The sequence below is a fragment of the Eucalyptus grandis genome, chromosome 7 (assembly GCF_016545825.1).
Source record: "Eucalyptus grandis isolate ANBG69807.140 chromosome 7, ASM1654582v1, whole genome shotgun sequence".
NCBI lineage: Eukaryota > Viridiplantae > Streptophyta > Magnoliopsida > Myrtales > Myrtaceae > Eucalyptus > Eucalyptus grandis.
Window position 1 is genome coordinate 57,075,167 of NC_052618.1, and position 23,571 is coordinate 57,098,737.

General features: G+C 40.5%; 4 protein-coding genes across 8 annotated transcripts; 1 reads left to right on the forward strand and 3 right to left on the reverse strand.

Annotated features, from left to right (window-relative positions):
• Positions 1 to 1,363: 1,363 nt before the first annotated feature.
• On the reverse strand, positions 1,364 to 8,212 carry LOC104450931 (F-box protein 7). Its single transcript, XM_010065650.2, is given in 12 exon segments — positions 1,364 to 1,697; positions 2,405 to 2,430; positions 2,433 to 2,614; positions 3,112 to 3,170; positions 3,311 to 3,412; positions 3,527 to 3,580; positions 4,485 to 4,558; positions 5,743 to 5,839; positions 5,945 to 6,061; positions 7,091 to 7,203; positions 7,300 to 7,386; positions 8,012 to 8,212. Coding segments are annotated over 12 exon segments (981 nt in total). The 5' UTR covers positions 8,022 to 8,212; the 3' UTR covers positions 1,364 to 1,637.
• Positions 8,213 to 9,014: 802 nt separating this feature from the next.
• LOC104450930 lies at positions 9,015 to 12,252 on the reverse strand. Of its 4 annotated transcripts, none has more exons than XM_039316440.1 (4): positions 12,046 to 12,252; positions 10,787 to 10,855; positions 10,056 to 10,275; positions 9,015 to 9,324 (listed from the first exon to the last, which is right to left on the reverse strand). In XM_039316440.1, the coding sequence occupies exons 1-3, from the start codon at positions 12,217 to 12,219 to the stop codon at positions 10,081 to 10,083; spliced, it is 438 nt and encodes a 145-aa protein (XP_039172374.1). In that variant the 5' UTR covers positions 12,220 to 12,252; the 3' UTR covers positions 9,015 to 9,324; positions 10,056 to 10,080. The 4 variants fall into 4 exon arrangements, with proteins under 4 accessions (XP_039172374.1, XP_039172375.1, XP_010063951.2 ...); XM_039316441.1 differs by having other exon boundaries at positions 9,015 to 9,346; XM_010065649.3 differs by lacking the exon at positions 9,015 to 9,324 and adding an exon at positions 9,404 to 9,705.
• A 130-nt stretch (positions 12,253 to 12,382) lies between these two features.
• LOC104452374 (selenoprotein K) lies at positions 12,383 to 14,744 on the forward strand. 2 transcript variants are annotated; one of them, XM_039318369.1, is made up of 4 exons: positions 12,383 to 12,454; positions 13,986 to 14,089; positions 14,189 to 14,342; positions 14,444 to 14,744. In XM_039318369.1, exons 1-4 carry the CDS (start codon positions 12,436 to 12,438, stop codon positions 14,476 to 14,478), a joined length of 312 nt encoding a protein of 103 aa, XP_039174303.1. In that variant the 5' UTR covers positions 12,383 to 12,435; the 3' UTR covers positions 14,479 to 14,744. The 2 variants fall into 2 exon arrangements, with proteins under 2 accessions (XP_039174303.1, XP_039174302.1); XM_039318368.1 differs by lacking the exon at positions 12,383 to 12,454 and adding an exon at positions 13,475 to 13,547.
• Positions 14,745 to 17,088: 2,344 nt separating this feature from the next.
• LOC104450929 (protein disulfide-isomerase) lies at positions 17,089 to 22,189 on the reverse strand. Its single transcript, XM_010065647.3, has 11 exons — positions 21,924 to 22,189; positions 20,951 to 20,981; positions 20,566 to 20,853; positions 20,294 to 20,482; positions 20,085 to 20,210; positions 19,327 to 19,464; positions 19,114 to 19,233; positions 18,890 to 19,007; positions 18,338 to 18,450; positions 17,611 to 17,841; positions 17,089 to 17,385 (listed from the first exon to the last, which is right to left on the reverse strand). The coding sequence occupies exons 1-10, from the start codon at positions 22,100 to 22,102 to the stop codon at positions 17,617 to 17,619; spliced, it is 1,527 nt and encodes a 508-aa protein (XP_010063949.2). The 5' UTR covers positions 22,103 to 22,189; the 3' UTR covers positions 17,089 to 17,385; positions 17,611 to 17,616.
• Between the last annotated feature and the right edge of the window lie 1,382 nt (positions 22,190 to 23,571).

A 23,571-nucleotide genomic window follows, 5' to 3' on the forward strand; every position in this document is an offset into this window, starting at 1 on the left:
TATGATTATATGGCTCTATTTGACCTCCGTCCAACCCACACAATTATGACATTTTTTCTTAATGGGCAAGATCGGGCAACAACTCTTGTAGGCACATGATTCTATATTGAATCGCGTGACTAAATTTTCACTAAAAATTTGATCAAATGGAATAATTGGAGCTTCCTAAGTTTGCCTGATTTTATCAAATCAAACAGTTTGATCTCGAATTATTCACCGTTACCCAATCTCGATGATGTCAATACACTCGTGATTTTGAAAATCGTTTCTCATAAAATTCAAGTCATGAGCTTTCCAACGTATCGAGAATCAGGTCAATCAGATTTAAAATGGAGGAAATCAGGAGCCAAAAAGTTTTGATCAAATTCCTTGACGAAAGGACCGCTCAACGACGAGGCAAAAATAAAACAAATAAAGGGGGTTGGTTTCAGGACGGACTTTGAAACCCAACCAAACTCAGGAAAAAGAGAAGAAGCTCGAAACCAGCTAAGGACGAGCCGGTCATTATCAAATATTTAATTCCCTAGACTTCATTCGAGTGCTTTTGGACAACAGCATAGGCCCTCGTTCAACATGCCGACCATATCATTGCGACACACGGGAAAACTCCGGATTCCGTGGAAGAAGGCATAGGTGCGGCAAGTACATAGAAATCAAGGAAGTCCTAGTAACATCACAGAGAAAGGTGACCGAGTGCCAGATTCACAGAGCCCCATTCCGGACTTTGTCGACTTTGGGATTCCAACTGCCACAGTAGAGAAGGAAGAGGGATGGTAGAAAGCCTAAAAACCCAAGAAAGCAGGGAGGCCGAGACCCGATATCATTATTACCAGACTCCTGCCCTGGCTAGTAGCTACCTTCCTTAAAGAACGTCACTATAAATGGCGCACTGCGGAAATAGCTGGAGAAGTATTTTCTGTGGTCGGGATTCCCTTGTCTGCATATCGTCTTTCTCCATTGTATTGGTACATTTTTTATTTTTTTTGGGGTCATAAGTATTGGTACATCATTAAGTCATAATATTAAGGTTTCCCTGGTCCGGAAATTTCAACCCCTCAAATTATTTGGTACTATCAGTCCGCCACGGTTAAGAAAACCTTTCTTGTTTTTCGGCAGCAAACGGCAGATTTCTTCTGGCATCCGGCTATAATCACGGAGAATTACACTATCTCAACATAAGGATTGTTATTAGGCTTAACGATAATGCAACCTTTCCCATTTTCGCAATTAATCTCTCCAGCAGAAGGAGCAAAATCCCCGGCAGAGCACAAACTAGAGCTGTCGTGCAGAACTCTGAACAAACATCAGGACTAAGAGGAGCATTCACGATGTACAGACCTTCCTTCTGCATTATGGAAAATACTAATGGCAATCACAATTATTTGGCAAATTCTTTCAAATCGAACTGCTGTATAAAAAGCATGACAATTGCCCCCAAATCCCCAACAGGGGAAACAAGAAATATTCCATGACGAGACAACACCAACAGACCTTATCTTATCTTACAGTGTGGCGACAGAGAGAAGAAAGAACACATATTTTAGGACCATGTATGAATATGCCCAACTTGCTTGCAGGATTATTTACAGAAACACAAAACAAAGCGCAAATGCCTATTGAGAACCACAGTTTTATTGTCAGCCAGGTACGAAGAAATCCATCTTATCGACCGGAAGATTAAGAACTGATTTCTCCACCTGGGTACAGTGTAAATATACGTCAAGCACATGAATCAAAGGCAAAAAAGAATCATCCACTTCATTGAAAAAAACTTGCTTAGATCCAAGGAAAGAGAAAAGGGAAAGAAGGGGTGGGGGGGGGGGAGATATGGTAAGCATTCAAATAAATCGTGATCAATTTGTACTAAAAAGGCAAATGTAAAGAGATATTCAGCTGATAGTAGAGAAGTTAATATGATGCACTTCGTACAAAGGCATGTAAGGATGCATATCTTTCACAACCAATCAAAGTTTGCACTTCTTTTTTATTAATTATTGCTAAGTCAACTGAAGTTTCAGTTCATCCCCCTGAATTAGATGATGGGACAAACGATCTTTATTTACCTATGTCGGTATATCTCAGAAAACATCCTGCAGCTGCAGGGAGATTGTTTGTTGAGCTACTAGGCAAGTTCCCGGATACACTTTTGACTTATTTCTAACTATATATGGTTTGTTTCATTGTTTGCTTTTTCGCAAGATATTATAGGCCTAACAAGTAGGAGAGCATCAGGTAAAGCTCATCAATCTAACAATATTTCCGTGTATCAACTGCTTCTGTCTTACTCTCTTTAACTCGATTGCTACCATAATAAAGAGAACCTAGGAGCAACTTCTCAGAAATATACAACTTTTCAACTGGGTCAACTTTTGGATAGGTGGGATATCCAGTACGGAGCACTCACCTCTTCAAACGGAACAAAGACAAAGGGGTTAGACCCCTCTTGTGCAATATGGCAGGAACATCTGGATTGTGAGTTTCATCATCCTGCCACCCTTCAACCACTCCAAGGATTGCTTCTCCATCGCCCTGGAACTCATTATCGTTCACTCCACTTGTAACGAGGGATAGCATATCCATTCTGTTGTTGGCCCCTGCAGTTGTTCCTCTCAACCTATAAGATGAAATATTTCAGCAGCCTCATCAAGAAAACAAGAGAGGATTCATTCTTCCTTCAGAGTCTCAAGCTAAGCACCACCTGGATCTTTTTTCCATGCCCTTATTTCTTGGGTCTTAACAAGAAGGGAAAGCAGGAGGGAGGACGCAATGGAGTCAGGAACATCACGACTTACTCATGGAACAAAACTGGAAATGTTATATTGTCCTAAGGATGTGATGCCAGTTCAGTTAACTTCTGCATCTTCAGTCCACTTCCCATTTATACCATTATTTATCTAGTACTAAAGGAGTTTAGGGAAGTGAAAGATAGGCAAGTATGCAAAGAAAAAGAACTAATTTCATGAATTCATAAATCATCATCTCTGGCATGAAAATATTTTAGGCTGTTCATAACCATATACCTGATATGAACAAAAATTGATTCTCATGTTACCCAAAAGAATATATAAAGATCTTAGAATGAAGGTGATGTTAGCCCACCACAAAAAGTACCTTAGTCGGATTCTTAAAACTGTAGGCCGCGTGCCCGGATACAAAAGAGCAGCTTCAACCTGCCATTAGCAAATGACTACCAGGTGAGCAGAAGCACACCCAAAAAAAAAAAAAAATTCAAAACAAGCCCCTCCCTCACTCCCTCCCTGAGACAAAATATTTTTTTCATAAATGCAAAAAGGAAATAACAAAACCGAACCTTGTCATCAGACAATGTGTAGTGGCCGCCGAAAACAGAATCCGTTTTAGATGCACGAAAGTTCATGGATTTTGCAACGTCTTTCACTTTTTGAGAGGAATTCTGATAATTAAAGATGAACACAGAGTTTATCAGATACGACCTTTTGCTCTCACACACACACCCGCTCAAAGCAAAAGTTCAGTATTTACACGCAACAATCAATTTGTTAATAACCTTGTAAAGAAACCTCCCCGAAGGAAAGAATCTTATATAACGGAAATAACAGACCTGAAACATGTAAAGGAAATTATTAGTATCACAAGAAGGATCACATGCAAAATGGGTTTACTGGTTAGAGCAATGATTTGATCCCTAGGGAAACAAGTACCAAAGCCCTTGATAATGCCTATTACAATCAGTGTAATATGAAGGTTCAGGTATAATGGTACGCTCAGTGATGAATACAGCATACAGGAATGCATACAAGTGCACATTGTGTTGGTAATTAGCTTAATTAGCATAGTATGAACTCCACTGAGTGCATGTTGTTAATCATTAGCTCCATTAGCATAGAAGGAACTACTTTTGAGTGCACTTCCCCCTCCTTTTGGGCTTCATGCCCCAACGATACCCCCGTGGTTTTAACTTTTCCATAAGACCCCAGTTCTGCAGTTCTAAAGTCGAGTAGTGTTTTGAGGTTAGTGTGCTAGGCTCAGCATCCGCCTTTTAGCGGACTTGAATATTTAATTGGCAAATTTCCATGGTTAAAATTTTCTAGATTAGCAAAGTTCATGATCGCCAGATCCTGTTCAGCACAAGTTCCATCTCAAAGATCACACTTAGTCCACTGCTTTTCCCTTTCAATCATGTAAGCATAGACTAAAATCGGGCTAGTCAAGTCACATGACAAACTGCGCGTGATCAGATAAAAGAAGCAAGCACAAGCACATCATGATACCATTAAGTAAAGCACAAAATGAATGTTCTATCGATAGGCTCAACCCTCTCAACAATTCAGAGATCCTTCTAAGGAACATGATGGTCACATAAACTGGGAGCCTAGAAGCTTGCTTGACCAAATTATCTGGAGTTCCCCAAGTAAACTTGCTTCTGCTTCCAAGTCTTTACTTTGCATAATAAGATGCTTAAACTCATTGGTGCATAAAATATAAGCAAAAACTTGAATACATACCAAATGCACTGGGTTGGTAACCGTCCACTCAGCAACTCCAGTACGAATGTAGGTATTTCTACTGACATACAGACCTGAAATACAAAGATCAGGATTTCATTTGATTTTCTCAAGAGTCAAAAGAAATACTTAAATTTATTAGAAAATGCATCCTACCCATTAAAACAAATTGAGAGCAAAAACACCCATTAAATATGCTCCAAATGTAAATTTGGCAAAGATACGGAATATTAAGCAATGTTCTGCAACAAGCGCTGGTTATTTTATTGATGAAAATCAAATACACTAAGATACAATCTTGAACACCAATGGATGCTAAAAGAAACTTGCGTTATCAGAGGAACACAAACAGTAACTGCATAAAGGATCATATCTGAATTTTAAGATGAATTCACATTTGAACTCAAGTTAGTTAATCACAGGTCAAATCTGACCAATGTGATGCTCGGGCAAAATTGAGGACCCACCACATTGCCCAACTTACGCATCCTTCCCTCTTTTCTTTCTGTTTCACAAATTTGGGAAGATGGTTATTAAGAGTTGAACCTATATCTTGTACTAGGTGAAGGGGAATATATGGATTGGTCTCAACCCAAGCATTTACCCAACACTATAAATACTTTAACATGTCTCCCAAAAATTGAACATAAGTGGAATATATGGATTGGTCCAACCCAAGCATTTACCCGAAACTATATATAATTGACTAAGTGATTTCTTCATTAGTTTACACTTAGAGAAGCTAGCTAGAGCTCACACTGTTTTGCCAAGTCCAGAGTGGCAGCTGGCTGGACATTGAGCACAAGGATGAAGACAGCATTTTCGACATATCTAACCTCAACAATTAAAAACTTTCAATTAGAGTGGAAAGTCAATGCTTGATAATCCCAAGGTAATATGAGCAACCTTCAAAACAAAAAGGCATGCATTTGCAGCTTTCTGTTGAGATATAGATTTTCGGAAGAGGTTATTGGGGATTACACAGAATGAAGTAGTCACAACTTTTGCAGACTACTTGATACCACGATATACAACATTCTTGCATCCTTCACTATACCAATCCATGTCACTTACCCTGCCAATGATTTATCCATTAGTCTGATCAAATATCTTTCTTTCCTCAGTGTTGATTCATGCAAATGCACAACAGTAGAAAGACACAAGCTATGATGACTAAATTCAACCTCTGACCCTTTGTACCATTTCAAAGTTATTTTACAATGCTCCACAAGAGCTCCAACTCAAAAGGATGACTTACCATCAGTACGAACCCTTGGTCTGTCAAGCCACATCTTCCTCCAAGAGCCTGCGTATTTTTTCTGCAAAATCTTGTAATTTTCCACAACTCCCGAGACCTTCATTAGTGGGGCATCAAATAAACAATTTAAGCATCGGATGATAGTTCATAGAGATGAACAATAATAAATGATGAACAATAATAAAAAGTACTGGAAATTTACCTGCCAAGCCTTCAAGCATGCATTACGCCAAAATATGGGGTTCCGAATGCTGTACCTCCATTTTCTACACACACAAGAAGCCCTTCCTAAGTCATATGGAGCTAATCGCGCAAAGACCTGCAAAATAACCTTCATATAAATACTCTCTAGGACAGTCGCTGCATTGTATTATGTAATTATCATGCAATTTGATGTCATACAGTAGTAGATGAAGTTATTTGGACTTGTCAAAGGAGAAAAAGAAAAGGTATAGTTCTTTTGGCCATTATATCGGCGGTAGCAAGTTGATCCAGATTCACCATCGCTTACCTCTACAAGATATCGAATGCCACAAAATTGTCCTACCAAGAAACAAAGTAACCTGAAGCAAACAATCTACAGTGCCTTTATGTTTATATGCATAAACTCTGTGAATTCATGTTTATATTGACAATAGAACATGATTATCATTATGCCTACACCAACTTCAATGAATGAGCACAGGATGTCAAACTTCAGAGTCCTGGGATTTCACCATGTGCTCAACTTGTTTTCAAGGTAACCTAATAAAGACCAGCAATCATATATCATATGGTGCTTGCTGCAAAGCTCCCAATGTATGACCAGAAAAAACCATGAAGCCTTCTCACCGATAATACCCAAGTGTGGGCACTAGGAAAAAGAGAATCTGACCTATATTTTCTGTATCAACTAAACATTTATTTATATACAAAATACACCTTGTACTCATTCCACATATACTATCCAGCTCTGGTGGTTCCATTTGGTAGGGAAAAAAAAAATTGCTCTGTCTACAGTTCAATTGGTTAACTACAGCAAGAATAGCAAAACATTGAGAGAATTTTGACATTTGATATAATAGAAACATGAAAGAAATGAATTTCTTGATACATGGTAAATCTAGTGAATTATCATTGATCAGAAACTTTGCATTTTTTAGTGGGCCGTAGGAACATAAAAGTCCATATGTTATGAGCCTGTCAAATGATTCTGAGGCTCTTAGTCTAGATGCACACAAACCAATCACCCTTCTTCACTGATTCACGCACACACAAAAAGATTATATAATACAATTCTGGCTTAGGATCACACTTCTTTTCCCCACCATATAAAAAACCATAGCTTTCTAGGATTAAATTGCAATACCTCATGAAGAAGCTCATCAGGGAGGCAACGATGGATCGGGGCTGGATCCACATAGGGTTTCCTACTCACACTCCCAAATGGAGCAACCGGTCTGACATGTATTCCATAAAGATCTGGAACAGAAGTATCAATAAGACACCATATCAATTCCCCATGCAGCAATTGAGCCGAGAAAGCACCTGGAAATATTATGAACAGCTGAAAAGTACCTAACCATGGTCTTTGGGTAACTAAATACTGCACGTTCTTCAACCGCAGAGCCGATTCGAGCTCAGCCGGAACCGACAGTGCGAAATCTGCAGCAAGAGGACGATTCATTACTCGGGAACAACCAACAAAATCCCAGAAAGCACCCGCCTTGTCACCAAGAACTTGCTCGCGGGTAATCAACGCAGCTCCGACGAAGAAGGCCGACGGAGCCTCGCCCCACTCAATGCGGGATGGCCATACGGATCATATCAGCAGGCTTCGCTCGGTGCAAATACGGCTCGACAGCTCTCGCTGTCTCCTAGATGACGAGAATTTCGAAAGTGCGGAAAAAAGGGCGAACAGAGCAGAAGTTTCGAAGACAAAACGACAATCGACGCGCACAACTCCCCCCGACCGCGTCATTCCCGCCAAACATGACGTCAGCACGAGAAAAGGGAAGGGGGGAAATGGAAATGGTCCTCCCTCGGCTAGAGAAAACTCAGATCAATCGCCGGACGACGAAACCACGCACTCCGTCCGTCCACCGTACATCGTCGAGAGAGAGTCGCGCCGCCAACACGCGAACCGCGGAGCACTCGACGTCGTCCGTACCGACATTCCGCGAGCGGCGGAACGCGCGCGCGCACGACAGATCAAACCGAGGAAAAGCCCGAGGAGAAAATCGAGAGACGGAATGAACGAACGTCGAATTCGACGGAACGATTTTCTCACCGGAAGCCATGAGAGAGGACGGGAGAGGCCGGCGGCCGTCCTAATCCGAAATCCTCCTCGAGCTCTCGAGGTCGCGCGGTCTCTGCCTATCCAACAACTTCGCCGGAAGCATCGAGAGTGGGGAAGGAGAAGCGGAGGTCGGTGAAGGGAAGAGAATTTTATAAATCGATTTTCTCACCGCTTTCTTTCACTTTTCTTTTTTTTCTTTTTTTTATAAATCTTTTGCGGTCGTTTTCTTGAGAGAAGGGGGAGAAGAATTACCGGCTGTGGATTATTGCAGACCGCCATTCATGTGGGACCCGCCGTGGGAGTTTTGGGGACTGGATAGCTCTTCAGGCCGAATTCACGGCTCGATTCTTTCGAAAAAAGAAAGAAAGAAAGAAAGTATTTTGTAATAAATGATTGATCGTGTCTCTTAAAAAAATTAATCAATAAAAAAATATTTTCACCGTTCACAGTATTTTATAAGTAATACAAATAAATATTTTTTTAGAACATGTTATTCAAATCGTGAGTTCTTTGATGAACAAATGCAACCCTAATGCTAATGATATAATTGGATTTAAATTTACATGGTGAGTAGGCTTTTATGGAAAGTTATCTTCTCTGAATTTAAATTTACATTGTGAGTAGGTTTTTATGGTAAGTTATCTTCAAGGAGGTAACAGTTGTGTTCAAGAAGAGGTCGTTTACGATTTTTTCGCGATCGATCATGCTAAGTTAAAATAAAAATAAAGAAAATAGAAGAGAATACAAAAAATTAATGGAATTTTAAAAAATTATCCACGTTAACACAATAAAGCCAATGCTAATTGAATCGTCACATCAATAATTTCGAATAAAAGTTAACCAAGAAAGATTACATTGATAATTCGTTAAAAGACTTCAATCTAAATTTTGCACAATTTAATGATTTACAAATGGATTGATAAATTGTCAAAATGTTTAGAATTAAACTAACATAATTGAAAAATTCGAAAATGAATTGATGAGCGTATAATAGGTTCAAAACTTTTTGGACAATTTTCAGGCTGAAAGGAAATTATTGTTAAGTGCACTCGGAAACATTTTCGGAATTTCAGGAAGTGGAGACTGAGACGGAACGGAAGTCATCTGCGTGCGGGGCGCCTGCAAACGCCGTGACCACATGGTTTTCTAATCTTCACGCCGTGCACCTCAATTAATGCGGAGTGAATCCGTCAAATCATCACCTAGATACGGAGGTTCTCTGCTGACGCGAGAGATGAGAAAACTGTCGGGTGAAAACTCGTGAGCAGGAGTGTCCTGTCTTTCAATGAAGGAAGATCACCTTCCTGATCATGAAGAGGAATTATACTGAGGAAACCCAAAACAAAATGTGTTCAAAAAGCTGAACAAAAACAGCAGAGCCCGAGGATTCGATCGAATGAAAAAGGGTTCGGGGATAAATTGGAAAAACAATAAAAGTTCAAACACTAGCGATGCCTTTATCATGACGATGCACAGTGCATGCAAGATCAAAACTTCCCGAGTTTCGTCTCTCTTCAAGTGCAGAGCGCTCTCGCAAGGCTCGTTTGCTCGAATAGAATTGGTAAGGTGCATTTCTACGTCAGTTCAGCAATTTGATATTGAAAAATGCGATACATAAGTCGATCGAGAACGTCGTTTAGAGGGGAAATAATGAACTTCTCTAGGTGAAGATTCTGGGAGGAAACCTGAGTATTCAGTAAATGGGGTCAATATGAGTAGGGCGGAGGTAATTTTAGACGTAAGATTTCATGCTGTTATTGTACCATACTTTTGTGATGCAAGACTCTAAGTAAATACAAATAATAAAGCACGACTAATGAAACATCGATAGTCAAGTAAGAATTTTTCCAACGAATTGAAGTATAAAATAATTCCTTTATATTCTGAGTAGCGTTTTAGGTGAATGGAAGTGTTTTTACAGGAAAAGTTTATCAGAAGTCCTAAGCCTTGGGTATAAAATCAAATTCCAGGACTCCAAGGAGACAGTAAGATATAATTCCGCACTCATGCAACCGAGGAATCTGGCGAAACTTACTGAAGTTGCTCCCACATACAGAGGATCACTTGACATGTTCACTGCCAGTAGAAGGCTTTCCATCACCAACTGAAGTTATGGTGACAGCCTTCACAGCTGCCACAGCTGAATCTCCCCTTTTAATAATTTTCTCGAGCTCTTCAACCTTTTCTAACAGCAATCCGGCATTCCCGTGTGTTGATTGTACCAACTTATTAGCCACTTCCAGAGAACTGCACAACTGCAAATTTTATGCTAAGTAAGAACATGAAATGCCAAAGTTGACTGAAATAGCTAAAACACCCAAGTTCATGTGAATGGATTTTTCGAAAATAGACTGATGGTGAAGAGAAATAACAAGCACCAAGTCGTTCGACGAGAAGGAAAATTACACCTTTCCTCAGAGAAATCATTTCATATAATAGAGAGATGTCTCAAATTACATCAAGCCCTCTAAATATTTCATTCTGTGAAAACTGTATTGGATGGAAATCAGGAGTGCTATCCACACATAGAGGAGGTAACAGAGTATGGTGCAAGAAAATGGCAAGGAAATATGCAATGAAGCATGCATAGTTAGTGAAACCCACCAAATGAGCTCTGAACTAACATAAGAGGGACGGAAAAGCAGAGAACTAACTAATGCTCATAGACTAACTCCAGTACGGTTTTGCAACAATAAACTGAAAACAGGCTAATTGCTAATGCAGATCAATGAATCATTTCTTAGCCAAGGAACATAACATCATCACCTTTAATGTTAGGGCAGTCCATGAGTGGTCTCCTCTTGCAAGTGCTTCATTCAACTTGTCATAGTTTTCCTACAGGATGACAAGTGGATTCACCGATTCAAATCATTGATAGAGTCAGCATACAAACTAACAAATCCGCAAGGCAGAGTGGCACAATACAATGACAAGATTTGAAAAAAGGTTCCTGTAACTTGTGAGTTCACATCATATCTAGGACATTGTTGTTTTAAGGTGATGCAGGCAAATAAGTGGTAACAATTATTCAGTCGGGCCAGATGATCAGGATACGACTTAAAGCCAAATGCTCTGTCATTAAGATTCAAGACATCGATATCAAGCAAATTATGTAAGTTGATGTAAAATGCAGGGACAAAGCAGAGGACAATAACAAGCAGATATTTAATGGATACAACCATTCATGTTCGACAAGTAATTCATGAGTGTCCCTTGCACTGCGGGGTCTGGGAAGTAGTTGATGCACAAGCAACGAAGACAGCACTCAGAAATTCTAATGCAGTTTGATTCGGGCTGCTAGAAAATCATTCAAATCAAAACTCTACAGGACTATACAATCTCGCCATTATCTATCTCCACGTAAGAAGCCTCATCCACATAAAACAGCAGCCGAGGAGGCAAAACCTCATCTGCTGTAAGACTTCACAACATATCAAGCCATGGAAATCAGCGATTACTATCACAATCCTGGACAAAAATCAACACATTCCAAAGAGCTTCATGGCTATAGTCGCAAACACGGACAGACATGGATGTTGCTCAAGATACCACCCTAATCAATGGACATCACTTAAATTACCGCCACAACCACTTACAAACTGCCACTCAAAAATCCATCAACGCACCACCTCCGGAGTACGCGAAATCCTAGCCCTATATCAGCGGTACAAAGCAAAACACTAGAGCTTCCTTAAATCTACCGTGAAAAATACCGCCCCGAAGATCAGACCAAACGAGAATTCCACTTTTTTCATTCACTTTCTTCAAGGTAACGGAGGTTAATCACATAAAAAATAACCCTCGATCACTCCAATTTCCAATCTGACCCCCCGCACATCCTCAACGGCTCACGATCATCAGCAAGTTCAAAGCGTCGATCCATGCTCGCTTGCGCACCTTCCCTTTCTCAAGTCCAGAACTCGCCAATCGCCATAACCTAAGGCTAACGGAAATGTCTGGCTCGGGCGAAGAGGAAAAATAAGCAAGAACAACAGGGAGAGAGATTCTTTCAGCATCGGAGAAACCTGGAAGAGCCTGGGCAGGTCCGAGGGCTGAGCGGCTCTGGCGCCGACCTCAGGGAGCGAAGGAGACGAAGACGGCGGCGGCGGCGGAATAGTCTCGGGGGGAGCGGCGTCTTCTCCGACGTCGCCGAGCAGATCTCCGATGCAGAGGAGCGGACCTCCGGTTGCTCGCATCATCTCCGACGACCTCTCTCTCTCTCTCTCTCTCTCGCCCTCCCCGGCTTCGCAAGCTTCGTGATTTAGCTCGGCCCGAAACTCCATTGGGCCCTTCGAATGGGCGGGCCGATACGGCCCGAATCGGGCCCGGCCGGCCCATCAGATTGACTCTATAAAGGCTTTCTTCTCCGCGCTTCGCAACGACCAGAGAAGCTCCTAGAATCGGTGATTTCGGCAATGGCGTACGTCGAGCGAGGTAAGCTGTATTCCCCAACCGGAGATGCCCCGACCGGCCGCTTTTGGCCTTCGATCTTCCCTTTCTTTGATCGTCAATTTGCTTTTGATTCGATCGAGAAATTCGATGTCTGCGAATCGCGCGTTCGGTTTACCTGTCGAGGCTGAGTGTTGTAGGTGCTCGAAGGCGTCTGTTGGATGATGAATTCGTTGAATTGGTGTAAATTTTTGCTTCATTTTTGTGATTTTGAGTTCGTTTTGGGGAAACGATCCATTGGTTCCGACCATGTCGGGGTCAACTGTCGAATTGACTTGGGCTCTTTTGCATTATTTCTTCATGAAAGATCGAGGCTGAGCACATATATGACATGTAAATCTGTTCGATGTGCAAATCACCCGGCTCGCGGTGTTTTGATCCTGCCCCTGGCTTGCGAATTTGAGGTGTGATGGTCGACGGTTGGCTCGACTCGCGTGCGTGCGTGGTGTGTTCTAGGAATTGAATGTTTTTTGTTAGGTTCAAACTGTTCAATTCTATTGAAAGCACCTGTAAGCCAGTTGGATATACCTAGGAAGTGCGCAAATTTATTTTGCTACCGGGGTCGTTCCTCTTGTCGAAATCTATCTTTGGAGTTTGATCTGCCATTCTTTGACCGTATGCTACTGGGCAGCTCATTAATGTTTCCTTGACTCCTTTGGCGTGAAAAATAATACAATCCACCCCATTAGAATTGAGATTTTACGAGGCCGTGTACTGCCACAGAAGCTGCTCATTCATTATCTTGGCCTCTCTGGGCTTACCAATGTGAGCTATCATGCATTCGTGGATGCCCAGGAAAGGTGCTTCTGATGAGTGATAATTTAGTCTTATGCCACTGCACTGGAAACTGCTGATACATGAGTTGTTGTGTTGGCATGCTTAACCTGAAGGAGGAGTCCAATGTACCTTAAGAGTAGTATGACTTGGGACAATTATTTTCGTCGCCTGCATTATACATTCTCCTTGAGTTCTGAATTTCCTATGTTAGCCCTTTTTACAGATGCTTGTAGGGGTATGAAATCTTCACTATCACTTTGAAAGATGATGAAACAAGATTTCCTTTGGCATTTACTTAAAGGTGTTTTGAGTGGTTTTTCATAAATTACTTCGTTTCATCATAAAATTACCATGTCTCGTTGTTCATGTGAGATGTATTGCATAATCTTTTATTCTGAGTGTTTCCTCTACATTGAAAGATGTTTCCTTTTGAGTTATTGTGTTTGGATCGGTTCATAACAGCACAACAATGAGAAATGCTTAACATGTTTAGTTCTATTGCGTTTTATGGATTTACAGTCTTCTGTCATCTAAGTTTTCATCACGACATTTTTTGGGCCGCCTTTCTTTCCTGGTTGTCATCAAGTTGCTCTATGACAATACTTTTACCTTTTAGTGCCCGGGTTACACTGTTTGGAATCTGTTAGAATGGAAGGTAGAGCTAGATTAGTATGAAGAACTTATGTGATCGATATATTTAGTTTGATGTATGATGCAGTGGTGTTTTCTGGACTTGCAGGTGTGGTGAAATCCAAGAAATCAATATGGCGACTTAAAACGATCACGGACTTATTCTGGGCAATTGTTAATTATATAGGCGTGTTTTTCGCTACAATGTTTTCGGTAATGTGATCACTGTCTTGATTGCTCCTTTGGAAGTAGGCACTAGCAACTCATTATTGTCTTAATATTTTGCCTGTTGTTTCCATATTGTGTGAATAGATGGAAAAGTCTGACGCTTATAGGAAAGGCCTTGCCTCTGGCAAGAAATGGGATGGTGGTGGTGGTGGCCCAGGAGGTTCCGGAAGGGGTCCATATGGTGGCGGTCCTCGTGGCCCACCACGTGGATTGGATAATGTCCGTGGAATTGACCACAGTGAGTTCGATACCATTCTTATGAGTGCTTATGTTTGTTACCATCAGAAGGTTTTCTTCAGTTTCTATGTGTACTTATCTAGTAATTTGTCTTTTGCCTAGGTTCGTTGCCTGCATGTGGTTCTTGCTGTGGTTGAGGGGACGATGCCTCTATTCTCCTGCTTATGGAAGCGTTGAGTGTCTATGATGCCTATATTTGAAACGACAAAAGCTCAGTTTACGTCTATGTATACTTTATCATGACTCCTGGATTGTGTTAATGTCAGTAAAACTTCTAAGAGGACAGGAATTGGTACTTGCCAGATTGTCTTGCTCATCAGCACATAATGATTCGAAAGTTTGTAAGTGCTATTTCTAAATTAGCACGATTGGTCTATTGAGGATATGCTGCTGTGCCGACTCTCATCTTTTGTTCTGTTAGTTCTTTTGAACAGACGGTGAAGACTAATCATCTATCATAGAGTTGATTAAACAGATGGATAGGGCTTACGATGAGATTCCGATATCCCCAAATATTTTTCCTCTTAAGCAGGCAGCTTCATTTATAACTAGCGATAACTTGTGAACGAACCGCGATCGAAGTAGCATCCCGATGTTCTGCTCACAGTGAGTTTTTAGGGTGAACGTTTGTGCACTTTGATGTTGGTTTGGAAATTGCTTTTGTTAGAATATTTATATAATAAATCACCTCTTTATCTAATAGTTTAAAATTTTGAAACAGCTGGCAATGATCTTATAAAAATTTCACATAGTATCAAAGTTAATGTTATACCTTTTACGAATGTGCAGCCACAACTTATTAGTCAAATTTCATGTGTTGCTAGTAATTCGGCTTGCACGTGAGAGGAGTGGTGAAATCATTGTCCCCTGCATCCACCTAATAGCTGAAATTTGTCAAAAGGCTTGAGACAATACTCCAATAACATTATCTTAATTTGAATGAGGGTTTGATTCAGCAATTCATTTGTAAACAATGAGACGAATGCAACTTAACTTGACAATCATGTATGGTTTAAGTGGTCTTCTCTACTTCAATCCTAAAAGTATGCAATGTACCTACTACGCGATATGAGGAGAACGAATCTCGGGACTTACTTAAATACTAACTACTAAGTTCAAAGAAAAAGATACCAATTATCTCGTGTAGCGTTGCATATAGGGTTAGAAATGAGATGTCTCATAAGCGAAATACTTTTTTTCCCATAAACATTTGTAAGTTTGTCCGTCTAGTAGCTTTTAGGCTAAAACTAAATTGGTACACCAATAGCAAGACGTCCACGTGCCGCGTGCCCATACGACCCGTTCTAAAGCGAGGAAGAAAAAATTTCCGCTGATTTTCTTGGGGAAGGTCTAGTGGAGCAGTTGATAAATCTAACTAGTTGTCTTTTCCGCATGGACCGAGTAAAACACTGGAGATCTTATTTGATGCTTTGGAAAGAAACCATCCGCTTTCGTTCGTTGTTTCCTAAGCCGTGATTGTCGGGTCCATCGCATTGACTTGGCGATTCTCCTAGCTCTCGTCGCAAATCATACAAGGGAGGACCACCCACTTGAACCCAACAACCACATCACATGCATATCATACAATGAATCCAAATCACAAACAGAACATGCTAAGGCAATTGAAGCGTTTTTCACCATTTATGTGCATTCTTAAACAAATCCTTTTTAGGGGACAAGTATAAACTTCCCCTGTGAGGGATACCATAAGTTAGGCATACGAGTAGAATGAAAGGAGCGAAAAAACAAGGGAAAAGATAAGCTCGTTACGGGAATAAATCAAACGGCCAAGAAAATATTCAGTGATATTTCACCAACAAGTCATGTGCTGATGTCAGAGCCTATCAAAACCTCACGCGTCAATTTATAGTTGGTCCAATAAAATAAATGCAAATTTAATGTCTACTGTGGTTGGAATGCAGATTAAAGCAAATTAACTGCATTGGCGGCTTTAATAAATGCCTTCGAAATCGAAGTGTACGCACCACCCGAGTCAATTTTCTCCACTCTTTTACGTTTAGAAGTTTTGTCCTTTTATTGACTTTTCTCGATCCTTGTTCGCTTCTGGAGGAAAAATCCCCATCAGATAGGTGGAGATGTAAAGAAGAATTGGAAAAACAAAAGAGAAATCGTTGAAAGTTAACGAAAGGACAAAATTTCTAAACCTAAAAAGAGTGGGTGGAGAAAGACGTCTCGATTAGGTGCTGCGCGGAGCTTCCCACCTTCAATGGATAATTTTCCTTGACAAAGTAAACATCAAAGAGTGACGAAGTGGCGAAACAATTATCCAATTTTGAAGGCGCTCGCTGAAGTTGCCAACGCAATCGATTTGCTCTCTTTCGCAACCCGACTTGACATACACTTAATTGATACGGGTCTAATTTTTCATATGTTTTAGACTAGGCAAATGCCTTAAGGGGGTGGCATAAAACCACTGAATATTTTTCTCCATACACCTGGGTCTGAATAACCGAACCGTGCTCTGTCAAAGTTACTACTTAACTTCGCACCAAGAGACCAGTTTAATCTCATTTTGAAAACTCCAAGCGGATTTGGGCTTCAATTAGCTGGCCTTGGTTTGGTACAATCGTATTTAACCCTCTGGGAAGAAAACTCATTTAAATCAAAGTCATTCATTCTTTCTGGTTTTAACATGAGCATCCGCACAAGATCCATCCACTAAACATAGAAGATCAGATGGGTAGGGGTTAAAAAAAAAAGCAAAAGCAGCACACACCGGTATAAAGGAAATCAACGAGGCACCAGAAGGAAATTGGAACCGCGAACTGACTTCGAAAATTTTAAAGATGATGGATATCTCGAACAGTGGCCGCAGAGATACATCATAGATTAAATAAAACTAGACCTAATGTAAAGAGCTAAATCACTCTACAACCCCAAAAACCCAATTCCCTTTTTATTTCGAAATTGGCAAAAAGTTCATAGGAAGGAGAGGGAGGGCAAAGGGGGTCAGACACGACGATTCCTAATGTATTACAGCATGAAACCTGTATGCAGCTGTGTACACCAGTAAGCAAAACTTCCTGCACAAAAGGGAAAAAGATAATGAATTTCCAATCGTTTAAAAGAAATTAAGAGGGATAGTGAAGATCATTGCACATCTAGAGATTGGATTATCACACAACAAAGAATTTTTCATCAGCATGCTAGACCATCATCCGCCAAACATGAGGGATACCGACATGCGAGCTCATGGCTAACAAACATGAGGGATACGACGTGTTATGAAAAAGTGACCAGCCAAGTACCTTCATCTAGAGCTCATCCTTGCCTACGACTTTCTCTTCTTCGCCTGCGACTTTCTCCTCTGCTTTATCACCCTCTGCTTTATCACGGTTCTTCTCAATGAAATCTATTATACCTTCCTTTGTCCTATCGCCATCATACTGCACCACCTTCCCGCTTGATGACCTAAAGTAAAGAGTGGGGTACCCCTTGACATCGAAGGTGTCACTTGGGACATCATTTGCGGTAGCGTCCTGAAAAGGAAAGCATAATATTGGTACAGACATGGTTGTGAACCCAAATAATATTATTGGGTAAGGGCAGCCAATAAAGAAGGTAAAAAACAGTACTTCATATACCAGTACATGTACCTCGCATGAAGCATATTTCATCCAGAGAATTTACCCACTAGATCAGGATATCTCTTTGCCTTCTCCAAAGAGGGGAAAAAACACAGAAATATATTAACAGTAGTTTAAATTTCTAGCATTGTTCTTTGGAAAACATATGACTTTTTTATGTCACTTCAGTTTCTATAAAAAGGTCCCTAAGTTCGTCATTTGCGCCTTTCTATGATTCAATCACGCATTGTGTCCCAAAACCAATCAGTACCAACCCCCACACCAAAAGTGCTTTTTATAGGTACTCAAACAATAATCACTAACATTACTCAACCAGTTTTGAAAAGGTTAGATCACTGTTGCTGCAATTTGGGAAAATTATCAACCTAGTTTAAGCGGGAATACTTACAAACTTAGCAATAACGACACTGGCATCACTTTCGAAAGAAAGTGCAACTTCATCCAAGATAGGTGCCAATTTTTTGCAATGTCCACACCAAGGAGCATAAAACTCCAGAAGAACTGCAGAAAAGTTTTCCAGCATGTTAGGTGAAAGTCTTCTAACACTGAGTCAGGAATGAAATTAAACATGACAGATTATATCAAACTGAAAATAAAAGAAATTACACAACCTCCTCCTTTATCATCCAATTTCCTCAACTATAAAAGTATAATAAGGTGTAATAAGAAAGCATCCCTTTTTGACACCGACCAAAGACAGGAAGGCAATTTTCCAACAGAGAAAAGTACATAGAAAATAATTCAAGACAAAGATCCCCATCATTTCTACCGTATGAAAAATACTTACTCTATGATCGATTAAAGCGTTTGCGAGCAGAAGACATCCATGAAAAAGCCAATAGATATCAAATCGATACAAAGTATACATCAATGAATAAAAGATCCCTGCACAGTATGCTTGCAGACAACACAAAACAACACAATGCATAATGCTATGTACCATTTTTGTCAGAGTTCAGCACCATCTCCTGCAGGCTCTCAGCTACAACTACTTTCACAGGCTCGCTGTTATCTTGGGGTATGGGTTCAGACTTCTTGTACTGTGGAACCTTGCCTTCCTGCAATTAACATAACAACATTAGATTAAAGCTTACAACGTGCTTTAGAAACTCTCAATGTCTCCCACGTTTTGTGAGAGACAGAAGCAGAAGACATATATGTAACCTTGTAGTCCTTCACCCAAGGGGCAATATCATCAGGTTGCAGATTTGGTTTCAAGTACTTTTGCCCATCATTTGTCTGTACTACAATAAGTGGCACTTGTTCCTCCTTGAGTCCAAAATACTGCACGTAAACATTAAACAACAATTTTTTTATCTACATAAGTACATGTGCAGCAGCAAATGAAGAACTTAAAAAGAAAAGAAAAAAACTAACCTGGAAAGCACCTTGACTAGCTTCAAGATCACCTATCAAAAAGATGATGCCCTGTCCTTTATATTGCTCAGCAACAGCGCGGTAATTTGACGTGAAAGATTCAGCTTCTTCAGTGCTAACATTCAAAAACAACATTGCCTATGCAATGCAAATGGAGTTGTCAGATGTTATCCATGAAACCAAATAAGGAATAACAGACAAATCCGAACTATTCAAGAGTGATCTAGTAAGTGGAAAAGCAATTGTGCTTGAATTTAACTACCATGCCCTCGATTAAAAAATCGATGACCAAATAACAATCTGCGCAGAACATTCTCACAAATAAAATTAATGATAAACAATTAAGAAAGCATATTGAGCTTCAAAAGAGAAAAGAAAAATAATTCAGGAGAAAAGGCTTGCCAATTATTTGACCATTAAAAAGAATTTAAAACCAACCAAAGATAGTAACAATCATCACTCTCGTGCTGGACATGAACTATCTAAAATTATGTCAACAAAAAGATTTGACACATTGCACCATTGAAAAACCCTATAGTACAAGCATATCCAAAGAATAGGTGCAAACCACATTTTATTGTTAGAGATATATAGCAACACTTACAAGGTCCACATAACATCATACTATCACCTGAACCATCCACCCAAGAATAGCGCAAACGGTCTTCACCAAGGAAACAATCAACGACATAGAGATCCGCAAATCAAACACCAGTACCAAGTGTGAAAGAATAAAATAACAGCTTGCGACTATCTACCTTAGCATTATCACTGTTAAAAAACTTGATCACAAAAGGGTGGTTGCTTGGGTCATTATTAAAGAGAGTGACGAGAGGCACACTGGATTCTTCAACAAACTTCTCCAGAGCATCCACATGGAATTCCTGCAATATGTTTGTCCACTTATTAGTGCACCATGCATCCGTGAAAAGGAGGAAAAGATACATCTATTCTAAAAAAGAAGTACCTGTAAATCAACGAAGAGTTCATCAAATGGCTTAAAGAGCCTAACAACAGGTCCAGCAACTGATGACTCTCCCCGTGGAAGCAGTTTGGCATCCAAAGTGTGACCAAACTCATAGTCAGAGCGCAAGGTGTCAGCTAAAGCAGTGAAATTCTCATACTCTTCACCAGAAAACTTTGGGAATATCCCAACCTGTGAGTATAGCCCCCAATAGCATATAATCAGATATGGTAGGGAAGTCATCGAAATAGAAAACCCAAGGCAAGAGCACTTACAATCACTATCTTTTTATCTCCTATCAGAGTGCTGGCATCTTCAACAGATTTAATTTCGACAGAAGCAGGACCGCTTTGTTTCTTCAAGTATGAAACAATGCCGTCCGCTTCGCGGGGACCTTTGTACTCTTGAATAATCTTCCCCCCTTTTCTCAAGATTTTAATTGTGGGAAAACCCTTGATGTCAAATTCGCTAGCAAGCTCCTTGTTTGCTTCTTCATTAGCATCAACTTTGGCTAGAGCTATGGGAGGGTCATGACTGCTCAATGCGGCCGCAGCTTTCTCATACTGCGAATAGAACAAAAGCCATTGTTACCAACCGAACACATACAGCTATCTATAGAATTATATCGTGTGTCTAACAGGATCTATGAAATCTTGTTACCTCAGGTGCAAGCTTCTTACAATGACCACACCTGAAAAAGGGATAAAAAGCTAGTCAAAATCCCATCAGTAGGTGATTATTAGTGTGAAATGTCCTGCCTGGAAAGAGGGAACAAGACTAGATGGAACAGAATGAAGGTAGGAAAATGCCATCCCTCTCAGCATTAAATTCGGTAGAAGACAATCTCCCACTTCCCATCCTCCATTCACCCTCCCCCTCCCAAAAAGAGAAAATCAGCTGTACTTCTTATCATGCATGAATGGGCAGAGTAAAATGTACCCATAAAGAACATTTCTTCACATCATCACCGTTGTCACAGTAATTATCACTCCACCAATGTTAACCGGAACTCGGGGTTTAACAGAAACCCAGAATGAATTAATAAACCCACACGGTAACTGCAATCAAGTGCAATTATGATTCCGCAAAACTCCCCCTCGTTAATTACGGGTTAAACATGAATTGCCCAAAAAAAAAAAAAAAGGGGTCTCAACAATGCATTTACTCAACACAAAAAATGCGTAACCGATTCGATTACGCCCAGCCCTGACGGACATGAGTATCAACCAATTCCTCGACGATCAGATACATGCTGGGCGAATCCAAAACAGGAGTAGAAAGCGAAAAAGGATAACTGTTGCTGTCACAGATTCCCACACCGAGAGAAACCAGCGAATAAAGCGATGTTTATCTCGTGCATGCAAAACAAAGGCAGAAAAACTTTTGCCTCCGGAAAGGCCCAAAAATTTCACGAACAAAGGAGACTTCGAGCGATCGCTAGGCTGAGATTCGTTTCGAACAAGAAAAAGGGGGAGAAAAAAAAAAGAAAACCTTTTTTCCGTACAATTGTACATAAACAGTAAGCAACCGGAGAAAAACCAGCCAAAAACCTCGAGATCCGAAGCGGATCGATCGCATCGACCCGATTCGAGCCACCAGAGGACTAAAAGGGAGAGGACGGGCGGGATTTTACCAGGGGGCGTAGAACTCGACGACGATCAAGTCGTGCTTGCCGACGGTGTCGGAGAAATTGGAGTGATCCAGGGTCAGCACGAACTCCTCCGCGGGCCCGGCTTCCTCCTCGGCGGAGACCGCCGCCGCCGCCGCGAGGAGGAGAGAGAAGATCAGCCAATTCGCAACCCTAGACGCCATTGCCGCAAAGTCCTCGGAATCTCCCCCGCGCCGCGAGAAGGAGAAGGAGATGGATTTCGTCTTCGAGTGATAGAGAGAGAGAGAGAGCGTTGGGGGGTTTTAAAGGTTTAAAGAGAGAGAGAGAGGGAGACAAGCACGGGACTCGCACGTGACTCGTGTCTCGGCTGATTTTTTTGAGATCCTTGCGAGTACGGAATTTCCAGTACTCGCCCTCCCATTGGGCAAGGGGCCCACGTGGAATGCTGTGGTTGGCCCCATCATGTCACCCCCCTTATATGTGCGGGTAACGCGCTATAAAAGGAAATTGTAATCCGAGGGTTTTGGGTAGTAAAATTAAGAGCATGGGAAAATCGCGCGGTGCGGCCATTCCCAGCGTCAGCGAGGCGACGGGGCCAACCACGTCGCGCCACGTCGGCGACGGCCGAACACGTGGCGAGCTCCGCTCGCGTCTGCGTTCGTTCTTGGGAAATTGGTGATGTCTACGATGAACCTGCGGGGTTGATCTGGTGCGTTGATTGGGACCGGCGTTCTGATTTTTGACTTTTAATGGGATCGGGTGAATCGGCGTGGATGATTTTTAAGCTTTAGCATAATATTGAATATTTATTGAACATTTTCATGCAATTTGAAGGATTGCGTTGAATAATATAAAAGTTTAGGAACAGTATTACATATTAAATCAAAATTCAAGACGACTAAAATTTTCATATAATTCAAAAATTAAATAAAATATGTATTAAAAATCTACATATCTTGAACTATTTAAAATTTCATGAATAATATTATACATTATATCAAAGTTCAAGAACCATATTAAATAAATTAGAAATTCAGTGATTATATTGCATATTGTATTAAAGTTCAAAAAACATACATATCATTTTTTCATATTATTTTGTGAATATTAAATTACATTAAGAAACTTTACAATGACATGTCTAATTTGTACGATGTTTGTGAAAGGTGAATTGAAGATGCTTGTTTTAAGCATTCTAATCTAGTTAGCTAAAACTTCATAGGTCTTCGCTACAGAAAGACTATTCAACAATACCCCCAAAAAGAATTTCACATGCCCTTTTAGCGCTTAATCCAATAGATAGCTTTTATAAAATCTCTTGCAACATTTTAGATGTGTTTCTAAGTGACGTCATCTTAGACCTTCATAGATCCCTATGGGAGGTTCAAGATCGATATTCCAGGCAATGTATTATATTAGGATGTTGACTTATCTGAAATCATTCTTAAACCTATCATAATAAGAAGGTAATATATATATTAGAATACAATTGTGGTCCAAACTCTTGACGTGACTACACAAAGGATGACGTTCTTGTTGCTTTGTCAAAATTCGTTTAGATCAAGATTTATTTGATTGATGCCTAAAAAAAAAAGCATTTTCGACTCAAATAACTTAAAAGCTTAAAGTGAGTTAACTAGATGTATACTGAATTTTCATGATTTGGATTAAA

Coding starts and splice junctions, on each gene's coding strand:
- LOC104450930 (XM_039316440.1), bottom strand. CDS start 12,219: ATGATGCGAGCAACCGGAGGTCCGCTCCTCTGCATCGGAGATCTGCTC. Junction 10,856..12,045: donor ACCTGCCCAGGCTCTTCCAG/GTTTCTCCGATG, acceptor GTCATCCTGTAG/GAAAACTATGACAAGTTGAA. Junction 10,276..10,786: donor GGACTGCCCTAACATTAAAG/GTGATGATGTTA, acceptor TAAAATTTGCAG/TTGTGCAGTTCTCTGGAAGT.
- LOC104452374 (XM_039318368.1), top strand. CDS start 13,511: ATGATGAAACAAGATTTCCTTTGGCATTTACTTAAAG. Junction 13,548..13,985: donor CCTTTGGCATTTACTTAAAG/GTGTTTTGAGTG, acceptor CTGGACTTGCAG/GTGTGGTGAAATCCAAGAAA. Junction 14,343..14,443: donor TGTCCGTGGAATTGACCACA/GTGAGTTCGATA, acceptor TCTTTTGCCTAG/GTTCGTTGCCTGCATGTGGT.
- LOC104450929 (XM_010065647.3), bottom strand. CDS start 22,102: ATGGCGTCTAGGGTTGCGAATTGGCTGATCTTCTCTCTCCTCCTCGCG. Junction 20,854..20,950: donor GTAAGAAGCTTGCACCTGAG/GTAACAAGATTT, acceptor TTCTATTCGCAG/TATGAGAAAGCTGCGGCCGC. Junction 18,451..18,889: donor GCTGAACTCTGACAAAAATG/GTACATAGCATT, acceptor ACTTTTCTGCAG/TTCTTCTGGAGTTTTATGCT.